Consider the following 12,851-nt stretch of genomic DNA (forward strand, 5'->3'; position numbering starts at 1 on the left):
TATATATATATATTCTTAACGGGTTAACGGATTATCCGTTAAGAAAATTGAATTATCCGCCCCCAAACCGATAAGCTGTTAATAAAAAATTTCAATCCGTTCCCCGTCCGTTAAACCGTTAACCCGATACCAATAAGCCATTAAGCTTCGATTCGGTTCGATTTTCGGTTTCGGTTCAGTTTTGAACACCCCTATCTCCGACCGGTTACGAATATTTCGTCTTTCCGTTATTGTATTCCGCTCGGAGCTAGTCATATCTGATCTCGACGGGTGCCTCAATCTCCGAACTACACGTCTTGTCTCCGTGTTCAGGTCTGATCCCTTACGAGGCCGACCTTCGAGGCAGTCCTCTGATCTCGAAATAATAACAAAATTGGGCAAGCTCGATTTTATCCGTATACAAATATAAATATCGAGTGTGAATCATTAATATCTCTACTCCCACCCTCCAAACCATAAGGATTCTAAGAATTGAAGAGAGGAACAGAAGAACCAACGAAAAGAATATATAACAGTCGGTCAACAAGGTCCATTTAATTTTTTTTTTTTTGTGCAATTTAAAATAAATAGGTAAACGCATTCTCGTTGTGTCATCTTAACTTTTTAAGTTAGGCAATTCACATAATTCAACATAATAATGTTTTGATTCGAATCGCATTACTAACCACTAAAACTTTCGTGCTCGAACAAACGGAAAAGAAAAAAGTGAAGCTGCATGTTATAAGAGCACGTGTTACGCAATAAAATAATTTAAATAAAAGTATTATCTCCTTCAACAGTTTAAGTTCTTATAAACTATTCACATAATTTAACACACTCAAATAAAGGCAGAACTAATATTTGAAGTTTATGAATTTCAAATTTATTATACTCATAGTTCGTCTTACTCCCTTCGATCCAAAATAAGTGATTTTTTAGTTGTTTTCACACAAATTAAAAAATTCACCTTTTAGCATTAATTAGTAATGAGATTGACTATATTAACCTTTACTATCTCTTTACAAAAATATTCCTAACACATACTCCAATACTATTTACTCCAAGGGCAATGTAGGAAAAAAATAATTAATTCATTCTTGAAATCTGAAAAAATCACTTATTTTGGACCACAAAAAAAGGCCAAAAAATTACTTATTTTGGACCGGAAGGAGTAATTAATTATTAAGTTTCATTAGATATTTAATTATATTTTTAATTGAATTTTCTAATACAAAATATAAGGTCTAAGCACGCTACTGAATTCGAGCCGTAATAAATACTCTTAACTCCATCCATAACTAAGAATCTGTAGTCCCCCATATAAAGGTAAAAGATTCAAACAAATTCAAATATACGACTACTAGAAGTCTTAGACTAATTAATAGTACAAAAGTTGATGGATTCATCATCATCAGAAGAAGACAAGTTTAACTCCTCCATGTAACCTTAATAAACATGTTTTGTCAAATAGCGCAAGAAAAGAGAATTCACAATACACTTGCTAGTAATTGCTTGGAATCCCAACAAATATGTACTCCTATGTCGTATGACTGAAGCATTAATTTTCCAATACACCCACGTTGCCTATTAGTACTCCCTAGCTCTAGTGCTCCAACTTGTCAGGATATTAATTTCCTTATTCATTCTTAGTCATGGAACAAATGCAATCACTATCCAAACTTGATCAGTCCCCTAATAATTTTTCTATAGCAGTAGATTATGATCACAAAGCCACAGAATTTCGTCCATTTTCATTATCTTCACCTCACATGCGAGCTTTCCACCTTGCATGGCTCTCTCTTTTTTCTTGTTTCTTCTCCACTTTTGCTATCCCCCCACTTCTTGAAGTCATCCGTAAGGACCTTAATCTCACTGAAACTGACATTGGAAGAGCTGGAATTGCTTCTTTTGTTGGTTCCATTTTCTCTCGCTTAGCGATGGGCCCCGCATGTGACGTGTTCGGTCCACGTGTTGCCTCTGCCACGCTGTCTCTCCTCACTGCCCCAGTAGTTCTCTCAACTTGTCTCATATCCTCCCCACAAGGCTTCATCTTGGTTCGGTTTTTAATGGGATTTTGCTTGGCTAATTTCGTGGCTAGCCAATTTTGGATGAGTTGTATGTTCTCTGGATGTGTTGTTGGGCTTGCTAATGGATTTGCTGCTGGTTGGGCCAATGTTGGGTCTGGTCTGACCCAATTAGCCATGCCACTCGTATATTCACTCTTTACAAGCTGCTTAAACGTACCTTCATTTATTTCGTGGCGTATTGCATTTATTTTCCCAGCAATATTTCAAGCCGTGACAGCAATTATGGTCCTAGTGTACGGCCAAGACTTGCCTGATGGTAACTACAAGCGCAAGAAAATAACAGGCCACAAGCCTAGTGAAAATATTTTGAGCGTAGTTTTAAATGGGCTAAAGAATTACAGGGGATGGATATTGGGTTTAACATATGGATTTTGCTTTGGAGTTGAATTAAGTACAGAAAATATAATAGCGGAGTATTATTACGATAGGTTTCATGTAAATATTGATGTAGCAGGGGGGATAGCGGCGAGTTTTGGTGTAGCGAATTGTGTGTCGAGGCCAGTAGGTGGGATTATATCTGATAAGATGGGGAAGAGATATGGGATGAGAGGGAGGTTATGGAGTTTGTGGGTGGTGCAAACGGTGGCTGGATTGCTGTGTATACTGCTTGGGCGAGTGAATACAGTTGGGGTCTCTGTTTTGGTAATGGCTTGTTTTTCTCTCTTTGTTCAAGCTGCTTCTGGCCTCACATTTGGTATTGTGCCTTTTGTCTCAAAAAGGTAAATCTACAAATTTCCTCATTTTAATAAGTATATTTGACGTTCAATATTTGTGAATGCTCCACTCATTATTTACAGATATTAATTATATCACTCGTGATATCATAATGTATAAGTTAAACTAATATCTTTTCTTTTTTATTTTTTTGGGTGCAAAGTTAAACTAGTATGTTAGTTAAACTCTCTATTAATTGATGGTGTCAAGTTTCTTTTTTCTTTTTGGAATACGGAAGTATTTTTCAACAAAGGATGGTAAACTCTTTATTAGTTAGCCTTAATTGATATACGTGGGAGAATTTTTCTTCTCTTCCTCTTTCAACCGCAAAAAAACTGATTATCCGAATTCCGATTAGGACACTAAAAGGTCTCTACCTCAATGATATAGAGTAAAATTAACCCCTTGAATGTTCACCTGAACAATAAACCTAAATAATAGTTCACTTAATTATTTAAACTAAAAATAATCGACGAATATATATATATATGATTTATGTTAAAATCGACCGGCTATTAGTTTAAAAATTCTTAAATTTATAGGGAGAAAGCAAATCCAACCATATAATTTAAAATATAAATAAGTATATTTCGCAGAAGCTAAGAAAGGGAGTTCGGAACCAAAATGTTGTTATTTTGGACTCAAAATACACAAATAGGTGTAAAAAAAAAAAGGTTACCATACTATATATAACGCCATAATACCTGGCGCTATATATTAACGGTAACTGCACCGTTAATGTATAGCGCCAGGTTTTATGGCGTTATACTGACACAACTGGTATAGCGCCATAAAACCTGGCATTATACCCTCCGTTAATATATAGCGCCAGGTATTATGGCGTTATACATAGTATGGTAACTATTTTTTTTTACTCCTATTTGTGTATTTTGAGTCCAAATGAACCACATTTTGATTCCAGACTCAAGAAAGGAGCGTCTCCTCGATCCCTGACTTACTAGGACTGTTGAGTGCACCGTAAGGCCAAGAATCTTTGTCATTTTTCCTCTTTAGGACAGTTCAACAATTCCTAGGACTCCTGCCAAAAGACAGGAAAGGACAGGTACAGACAGAGGCTAGCAAATGTACCCAACGCAAGTCGATCTTAAAAGCATAGTCATACTATTAGGAGTCAGAATAGGACACGTAGATTAACGTGGAGTAAGAAACTAGCTCATAATACTCACATTTATTTCGAAATTAATTTTAGAGGTGGTAAAATCAACATAATTTTAGTAATTTGTCTAGTCCATCCAAGTTTGAAAGGGTGGATTATGACTTGTTTATTAACTTGTGTTGATTCAGTTCTTTAAGCCCAAACTTTGAGCAGATTGAGTTAGCATTTGATACGTGTTTACCGGTCCAATTTGATATGATATTTCAGGTCATTAGGAGTGATATCAGGCATGACAGGAAGTGGTGGGACTTTAGGAGCAGTCATAACACAATTTCTGCTATTTTCAGGTTCCTCCAAATTCTCAACACAAACGAGCATATCTATTATGGGGCTAATGATACTTGTCTTTACTCTGCCGATTACCCTTATCTACTTCCCCAGGTGGGGCGGAATGCTTTGTGGCTCTTCAATATGTGAAGACGATGAAAACTTTCACCTATTAGATTAAGATTTTGTGATTGCTTTTAATTTGAATGTTCAGGACTCGTGTTGGATCCAAATCTCAAATTCATTCACTGCTAAAATATACGTGTGGAAATTAAGTTTAATAGCAATCTTATTATATTTTTATTTTTTTTCTTATGTTTAGTTATTGGTAATACTAGTGTATGGGAGTGTTTAAAGTAATACAATTTAAGTGACTTTCAACAGCAAAAACCATCAAGAGGTCATCTAAATTCTAATGGATTTATAGGCTCAAACACCTGTTTGCCTTTTCTTGCCATATTACTCCACACAGACACAAAAAGAAGGGATAATTTTAATTTGCTACCTTCAATTAATACAACTAGACGATTTTAGTCTTTCTGCTAACAAATCTTTGACAGCGCGCAAAGGGACTACCAGCACACGAGTCTATCAATGAAGGTTAAATATGTTTACGTACGATATTGCTATACTAAAACTAATATATAGTATTACTTTTCCTCCCATTTAGTTGATGCAGTTTGATTGGGCATGTGTATTTAAGCTGGGAATTTTTTCTTTAAATTTGTGATCTAAAACAAGTCATAAGATAACATCGCATCACATAAATGGGATAGAAAGAGTAATAATTAAGGGACCAAAATTGAAATTTTCCCTATTCTAAACCTAGCTCAAACTAATATGACTAGCAGCTAACAGCAGCTTAAATTCTTCAAATTTTGCACTTGAGCAAAGATGATGCCTTTGCCACGCATATTAACTTCAAGCTTTATTTGCACTTCAAATAAGCTATAGCACGAATATCATGGAATTAAACCCTGAACTTGTGGTTGAATGGTTTTCGGCTAATGAGAAATATTTTAGGTGATAGATGACTCAAATATGTCAAGTTTCCACATCTTGAATTAGACCTTGTTATATGCACACTAAATTTACAACTATAATAGAGTAGGCAGAGCAGATATACATGCGATAGGCTAGAGCATGTGGTTGAGTGCAGATGAAGAAATTTGTATGTAATGTGAGTATGGGACGGATAGAATGGGCCTAAACAGTGATGCACAGAGGGCTGCTTCGCTTTGGAATGACAACCCATAAAGAGAATTGGCAATATTTTAGGCTTATACTATTAGGTTTGGCAAAGGTATCCCAAAAATTGGTAGTATTATATACCAAATCCTGAATAACCATTCTCTCTCCCTGTATTTCTTCTCCAATTTTCTTCTTCAATCTTTTCTGTTTTCTTCTTCTTCAATCTAACTAGTTTTCTTCTTCAATCTAGATTTGGAAGGACATGTTGATAAAGTATATGAGTTTACCAAACCATGTAGAGACCAAATTCTCTATAGGTTTCTACTGGTAGTGCTAATGAAACAGTAAGTAAATGGGACAAGGTACTTTTACATGGAAAAATCCCTGCTCAAGGGGATAAAAAAATCACGACCTACACTGGTAGGATTTTAACTTTACTATGAGCAACTTTTAGATTACAACCTATGCAATCTAGGAATTAAACTCTTAATCCCTCACTAACTTGTAATACACATATTACAAGCCACTTTGCAGTACACCTATTACAAAGACTTTCAACTCATGACTAACTCTAGTCACAACACAGACACTGAAGGTTTATGGTTTTACAAGGGGTTCCTAATTAAAGCTTCTAGATAAACAAAGTAGGAATTACAATGAAGAACTAATACAAAGTTACAACTCAACTAAGGACATACAAGATACTTGCTGTAGGGACTGGTCCGTAGTAGTGTTGTACTTTGTTCTTGATTGCACTTGAGAATTGAATGCTCAACTGAAGAACGGTTGGAGTGCTTGAATGAATGCTCAAGTGTTCAAGTGATGTTTTGTTGTACTGCTCTTGTTAATACAACTTGGATGACATCACTTGAATGATGTAATCACTTGGTTGGTCAAAGGGGAGTGACTGCAATACTATGCTGCACTGTTTGCGTGTACAATGCAGGCAGTCACTTTCCAGCTGTAGACAGTTGACTTCGTACTGCTGTCAGGGAAGCACAAGGGGATCAGATCCCTGTGTTGATTCTTTATCTTCTGAAGTCATTGCAACTCACATTAGCTGGATTCCGTTAATTTGCGTTGTGTACCAAGTGTGTCAGGTTCCTTATCTGGTTCTTTGACTGTAAGTTTGTTAGATCATCAAAGCATAAAGCTAAGGTACTGTAAACCCATCACATGTGTTCTTTGATAATGTTTGGGAAGTTATAATGGTTGAATACATTTTCTATGAAGTTAAGATTTGTATCTCTTTGGCAGACTCCAATCTTCTTCTTCTTCTTCCTCCTCCTCCTCCTCCTCCTTCTTCTTCTTCTCTTCTTCTTAAAAAGAAAATAGGTGTGTTTGAGGTGGTGTATATCTATGTATATCATATCATCATGTGTACTCATTGTGTATATCATGTTGTATATTGTGATATACATTGTTCGATAAGGCAATAAAAGTGAATATGGAATCAGATCGTCCTAACTAATTTTAAAAGAGTGAAATTCATTCTGAATAAACTTTGCTTCAACTTTTTTTATTGATCATAGAAGGAAAATAATTTTTTGATATAAAAGGTTTAGAGCAAGTATTATAATATAAAATAATAAATATAATTATAGGAGCAAATAAGATTTTGATATACAAAGAAAGAAAATAAAATTTTAATATACAATTTGATATACATTCGATGTCTTATACACCGCGATATACAAATAATATAATTATTTTTATTGTGATATACACTGATAAAAATTCAACAATAAATGTTAAATAACTATACATATGACTTCATATTTTAGATATACAAAGAAGAAAAATAAAATTTAATATACATGTTGTTATACACAAGGAAGATGAAAAGGTTGTGATATACACTTTATTATTATGATATACATTTATTGGCTATTTGGTGTCTATATCTTCTATTTTCTGCTAATTATGTGCAGGGGCCCTTCCATAAAGCAGGTAAAGCAACTGCTTTAGACCTCACATTTGTGGGGGGGAGGGGGGGCATTTTTTATTTTACACCTAATAGGCTATATATAAGTTTCAATAAAAAAGTTCTGTGAAGTGAAAAAGTTTGATTTCTTTCTTTAACAAATATAAAGACGAGGATTTGCAATTTCTATGATTTCTGCTAAGAAAATTGCATTTGAAATAAATATCAGACCCGAATTAGAAACATGTGATATATAGGAAAAAATAATTTGAGGAGAATGTTGATAATGAAGTCTCAACTCACACTAGCTGGAGTCCGTTGATTTGAGTAGTGTACCAAGTGTGTCAGGTCCCTTATCTGGTTCTTTGACAGTAAGTTTGTTAGATCATCAAAACATAAAGCTAAGGTACTGTAAACCCATCAATTTTCCCCTTTTTGATGATGACAAACTTAGAAATTGATAACACATATTTAGAGCAAAATAAACCAGATAAAGTAACAGGGACTTCACAAGTTCCCCCTGATTTTATGCTTCTCCCTGACTTCACAAGTAACCGGGACCTCACAATTCCCCCTTAATCATATCCCTGTTCCAATTATACTTCCCCCTTTTGGAATCATTAAAAATACATAAGCAAGCAATCAGCATAAAGCAGTCTAGCCTAGTTAACTCATGCCACATATGTGCACACAACATGATAGAAAAGAGAAGTAGAGAAACATAAGCATTAAACAACAAAAGAGGATAGTTTTTCATTAATACTTATAAAACATAAGCCTCTGCCATTACAGCAAGGGCAGAGTTGGAATGTTAACAGCGGGAGCAATGTAGGTGAATTCCATCCATACCAAAAAAAAAAAGAAAACAAAAACAATTACCACAAGTCATCACTTCAAAAGAGTTTAAACAGAAATTGGTCACTGAAGGATTTGCCTAAGGGATATTAGAGGGAGAGGGCTTAGAAGCTGCGGCAAGAGTGTTGAGAACGAGATCAATTCGGGCATTGGCCGACATTTGCTCTGCGAGCAGTTTCTCCTTCAGGTTCTCTACTTGTTGTCTGAGATCAGCTTTTTCTTTGGTCAGGCGAGCAATCTCTGCATTTTACCCTAGTGCCTTTTGAGCCTGCTGATTCTCCAGAATGGCATTCCTTGCCTTCAACTTCCTAATCTCCTCAGGCATTGATAAGCTGGGAGATTGTTAAAGTAATTCCTACCCTCCACCCTTTTCGACACATTCACATTCCTCCAAAGTAGTTTGAGAGAAGGTCTGCTCTTGGTTCCCATCTTGGGCGGTCCCAAAGGCACATCAAAGAACTTGAAGACATGCGTGAGAAGAAATCCATAAAGAAGACCATGGTTTCCATCTTTGAAAGCTGCCACCTTTTGCATGTGCTCAATCATTATGGCTGGCAGATTAACAGATTGGAATCCATCCAGTGCTTCCATCAAATACATATCAGATTTGGAAGTGATAGACCTCCTCTCAGCACGGGATAGAAGGACCTTGTTTACCAACTCAAACAGGAGCTGATACACAGGAAGCAGAGCCTTTTTGTGCACCCATTCCCCCCGTTGGACTGCTCCCTCCTTTACAATAGCATGCCTAAAATTTGAGCCACACACATACTTGATAGAGGATATACCTTCATCAGGAACCTTAAGTATGTCTCCAAGCAGAGCAGCATCCAAAACAATATCTACTCCATTAACTAAAGCACAAATATGGTAAGATTCAACAGGAAAGAGGTCTGCATAGGAACTTTAGACCTCATCCTCATAGACTTTGGGCATATCCACTTTGAATAGATGTCCTCACTGTTGAAATTCGACCATGTCTAGTAGTCTTCTCATACTAGCCATTCAGAGATTTCTGGGTCAAAAGTGCGACCCCACATAACCTTTTGGTACCTCAATCTTTCCTTACCGGACAGACTATCACGTTTCACTTTCTTTGTAGAATCGGGTTCCCTCACAGTTTCCAACTTTCGTTTACCAGACTTCACACTCGACTTACCCTTTCCACTTGATTTCACTAAGATGTCCTCATCAAACAATAACTGTTCACCTACTACTTGTTTTAACTTGTCACCACTTTTCACTGACTTTGAACTTGGCGTAGCAACACCTTCCTCTGAAGCATTTTCAGCAGATCGCTTCTTTTTCTGAGACCTTTTGACCAAGGAACTTGGTTCCTCTGCTGCTTCCTCATCCACTTCCACTACAAGAATGTTCTTGTCATATACAACCTCATTTTTCACTAGCCTCTTCTTCTTCTTCTTCTTGCTAATCCTTTTACTCTTCTGCGGGGCAAACTCAAGAGCCTCCTTTGCCTGTAACCTAGTAGTAGGTTCACTTAGGAGAGGGCTCAGGAGTGGCTACTGGCCTCCTTCTGGCAATGAACACATCTATGGCCACATTTTCCCGATCTTCTTCATCACTAGACCGCATGGCAGGAGCTAAAATTTCCAAAGTCTCAACATCAAAGTGAGGAGAAGAAGCAGGGTCGAAACTGACCTGGGAAGAGGATCCTTGACCTATTTCCTCAGGAGAGGGGTCAGGTCCTTCAAGAAGGGTCCCAGTAGTTTCTTCTGGTGCAGTATTTTCAAAGAGCACCACAGTTCCTTCTCCCACCAATGACTGAGTCTCTTCCCCCTGAGACTCAGACATAGTAGGGGTGACTCCATACACTATTCCATTAGCAGATATAGTCAATATGTTTTCTATGGCCTCTCTCTCTCTGAAGATTCCAAGGGTGCAGCAAACTTCGAGATAGGAGTACTTAAAGATTGATCAATACTGACCTTTGAGAGCTTTTCTACATGTGGAGTCTCACTCTGTTCTCCATCTTTGTTTTGTGCTATGATGATCTCAAGCGACAGAGATGAAAAGCTATCAAGTTTGGGGTTTCTGAGTTCTCAACACTTAGAGGGAGAGAAAGGTCTGAGGAGTGATGGGAGAAATAGAGGGTGAAGGAGAATCAGGTTTAGGAGTATCATCTGCAGTGGTTGCGGAAAAGGGAATGGTGAGAGGTATTTCACTAGAAACGGAGGAGTCAAGGGTTTTCTCTAGGGTTTTCTCGACTATGGTGGGGATTATCGGTTGATATTCATCCATGGTAGAGAAGAAGTTTGAAGGTTCTGGAGAGGGGATGAAAGAAGGAGAGATGAGATCGTTCAAAGTGATCAGAGGGTTTTAATGAAAGAAGAGACAATAATGAGGGGGAGAGAGAGAGAGAGAGAGAAACCGATTCTGAAATGGTAGTAGTTTTGTGGGGAGATGCAATGTTTCAGAGGGAAGTGAAGGGATTTGAATTAAAAGACGTGCCATACAGGGTCTGAAAAGATTGATGACATAGCACTCAATTTTTGTTTCCTTTTAAGATATGTATGAAAAAGCACAAGACTACTAACCTGTGGTAAAAGAACCAGGTTCTCGACCTGTCTTTCAAGAATTCTCAATCCTCTTTTACCGCTCATGCAGTGCTTCTGTAGCTTCTATAATCATCATGCGTGTCTACTTGCAACGGTATTGAAGTGTGTTAGACTTGGCCGGAAAACACTTTAGCTAATTTTACCTGAATGTGACTTTCATAGCCATATGGTGGGAATCAGGTTCTCACTTAGGCTTTATTAGCCCAAGCTCCAGCCTATTTCTCTCAAAATGTTCTCTGCTCAATGCTTTGGTGAAGATATCTGCAATTTGGTCTTCTGTACTATAGAACTTCATGCAGATAAGCCCCTTCTCCACATTGTCTCTGAGAAAATGATGTCTCACATCAATGTGTTTGGTTCTTTTATGTTGAACCGGGTTCTTGGCCATGTTGAGTGCATTGGTGTTGTCACATAGAAGAGGCACACTGTCAGTGTACACACCAAAATCTTCCAATTGTTGTTTGATCCATAGGAGCTGAGCACAGTAGGAAGCTGCAACAACATATTCTGCTTCAGCTGTTGAATGAGCAACTGAATTCTGCTTCCTTGTGCCCCATGAGATGAGGCATGATCCTAGAAAGTGAGCCATTCCAGAAGTAATTTTTCTGTCCACAAGATAACCTGCGTAGTCAGCATCAGCATACCCAATAAATTAGCATTGTCACTTGAAGGGGTAGTACAGGACCAGGTCCTGTGTTCCCTTAAGATATCTCAAAATTCTCTTGGCAGCCTTCAGATGAGATTCCTTGAGATTTGACTAAAACTTGCACATAGCCCCACACTAAAGACAATATCAGGTATGCTGGCAGTGAGGTAGAGAAGAGACCCAATAATGCCTCTATACATGGTTTGATTTATAGGAGAGCCATATTTATCCATGTCTAGTCGAGTAGCAGTGGCAATGGGAGTGTCAATCACTTTTGATGCTTCCATATCAAACCTCTTCAGAAGTTCCTTGATGTATTTCTGCTGACTGATGAATGTACCCTTTGTGGACTACTTCACTTGAAGACCCAAGAAGAAATTCAACTCACCCATCATGCTCATCTCAAACTCACTTCCCATCAGTTTTGCAATTCTTCACATAGTGAATCAGTTGTTGCCCCAAAAATGATATCATCAACATATACCTGAACGATGAGCAGGCTCCTCCCTCGTTTCTTCAGGAACAAAGTATTGTCAAATTTTCCTCTTGTAAAACCGTTTTCTAAGAGAAACTTTGACAGTCTTTCATACCAAGCTCGAGGAGCCTGCTTCAATCCATACAGTGCCTTGTCCAATTTGAACACATATTCAGGGTGTTCATGACATTCAAAGTCTGGAGGTTGCTTTACATAAACTTCTTCCTTAAGGAATCCATTTAGCAATGCACTTTTGACATCCATTTGGAACAGAGTGAATTCCATATGTGATGCAAAGGCAATGAGGATTCTAATAGATTCCATGCGAGAAATCGGAGCAAAAGTCTCATCATAATCAATTCCTTCCTCCTGATTGTAGCCTTAACCACTAGCCTTGCCTTGTTCCTTGTAGTGTTTCCATGTTCATCAAGCTTATTCCTGAATACCCACCTGGTTCCTATGATGGTTCGATCTGAGGGTCTTGGTACCAGGTGCCATACGTTGTTCCTTTCGAACTGATGCAACTCATCTTGCATGGCTGTGATCCAGTCTGCATCTTTTAAGGCTTTCTTGATGTTTTTGGGTTTTTATTTGGGAAAGAAAGGCTGAGAAAGCAAGTTAATTCCTGGCTTTTGATCTTGTTTGTACTCTTGAATCCAGAGGGGTAATTATGTTATCAAGAGGATGTGAGCTTTTGTGTTTCCAGTTGGGCACTTGAGCCTCATTTGTAGAGGAGCTGGGTAAGTCTGACTGGTTCCCTTGCATTCTTCTCTCAGCTACCTGTGGAGTACTTTGAACTGCACTAACCACTCTTTCGTCAACTTCAGTGGTTGTAATTGTGGTACCTGGTTCCTCTCCGGCTGATGAGGAGGGGACTGCTTTGTCTTCACTTGGCTCCTTCACTTGACTCATCATGTCTGCCTTTCCGTTTGCCATATCAATGACTTTACCTTGAACTAC

General features: G+C 37.8%; 1 protein-coding gene across 1 annotated transcript; it reads left to right on the forward strand.

The window, feature by feature from the left end:
- The first annotated feature begins 1,387 nt into the window (after window positions 1-1,387).
- On the forward strand, window positions 1,388-4,505 carry LOC109205467 (high affinity nitrate transporter 2.7). Its single transcript, XM_019368180.1, has 2 exons — window positions 1,388-2,785; window positions 4,165-4,505. The coding sequence occupies exons 1-2, from the start codon at window positions 1,632-1,634 to the stop codon at window positions 4,403-4,405; spliced, it is 1,395 nt and encodes a 464-aa protein (XP_019223725.1). The 5' UTR covers window positions 1,388-1,631; the 3' UTR covers window positions 4,406-4,505.
- Window positions 4,506-12,851: the final 8,346 nt, after the last annotated feature.

Source organism: Nicotiana attenuata, unplaced genomic scaffold (genome assembly GCF_001879085.1).
Source record: "Nicotiana attenuata strain UT unplaced genomic scaffold, NIATTr2, whole genome shotgun sequence".
Taxonomy (NCBI): Eukaryota; Viridiplantae; Streptophyta; class Magnoliopsida; order Solanales; family Solanaceae; genus Nicotiana; species Nicotiana attenuata.

Excerpts from the sequence above, each read along its gene's own strand:
- LOC109205467 (XM_019368180.1), top strand. The coding sequence starts at position 1,632 with ATGGAACAAATGCAATCACTATCCAAACTTGATCAGTCCCCTAATAAT. Across the intron at positions 2,786-4,164 it reads GTGCCTTTTGTCTCAAAAAG|GTCATTAGGAGTGATATCAG; the intron begins GTAAATCTACAA and ends ATGATATTTCAG.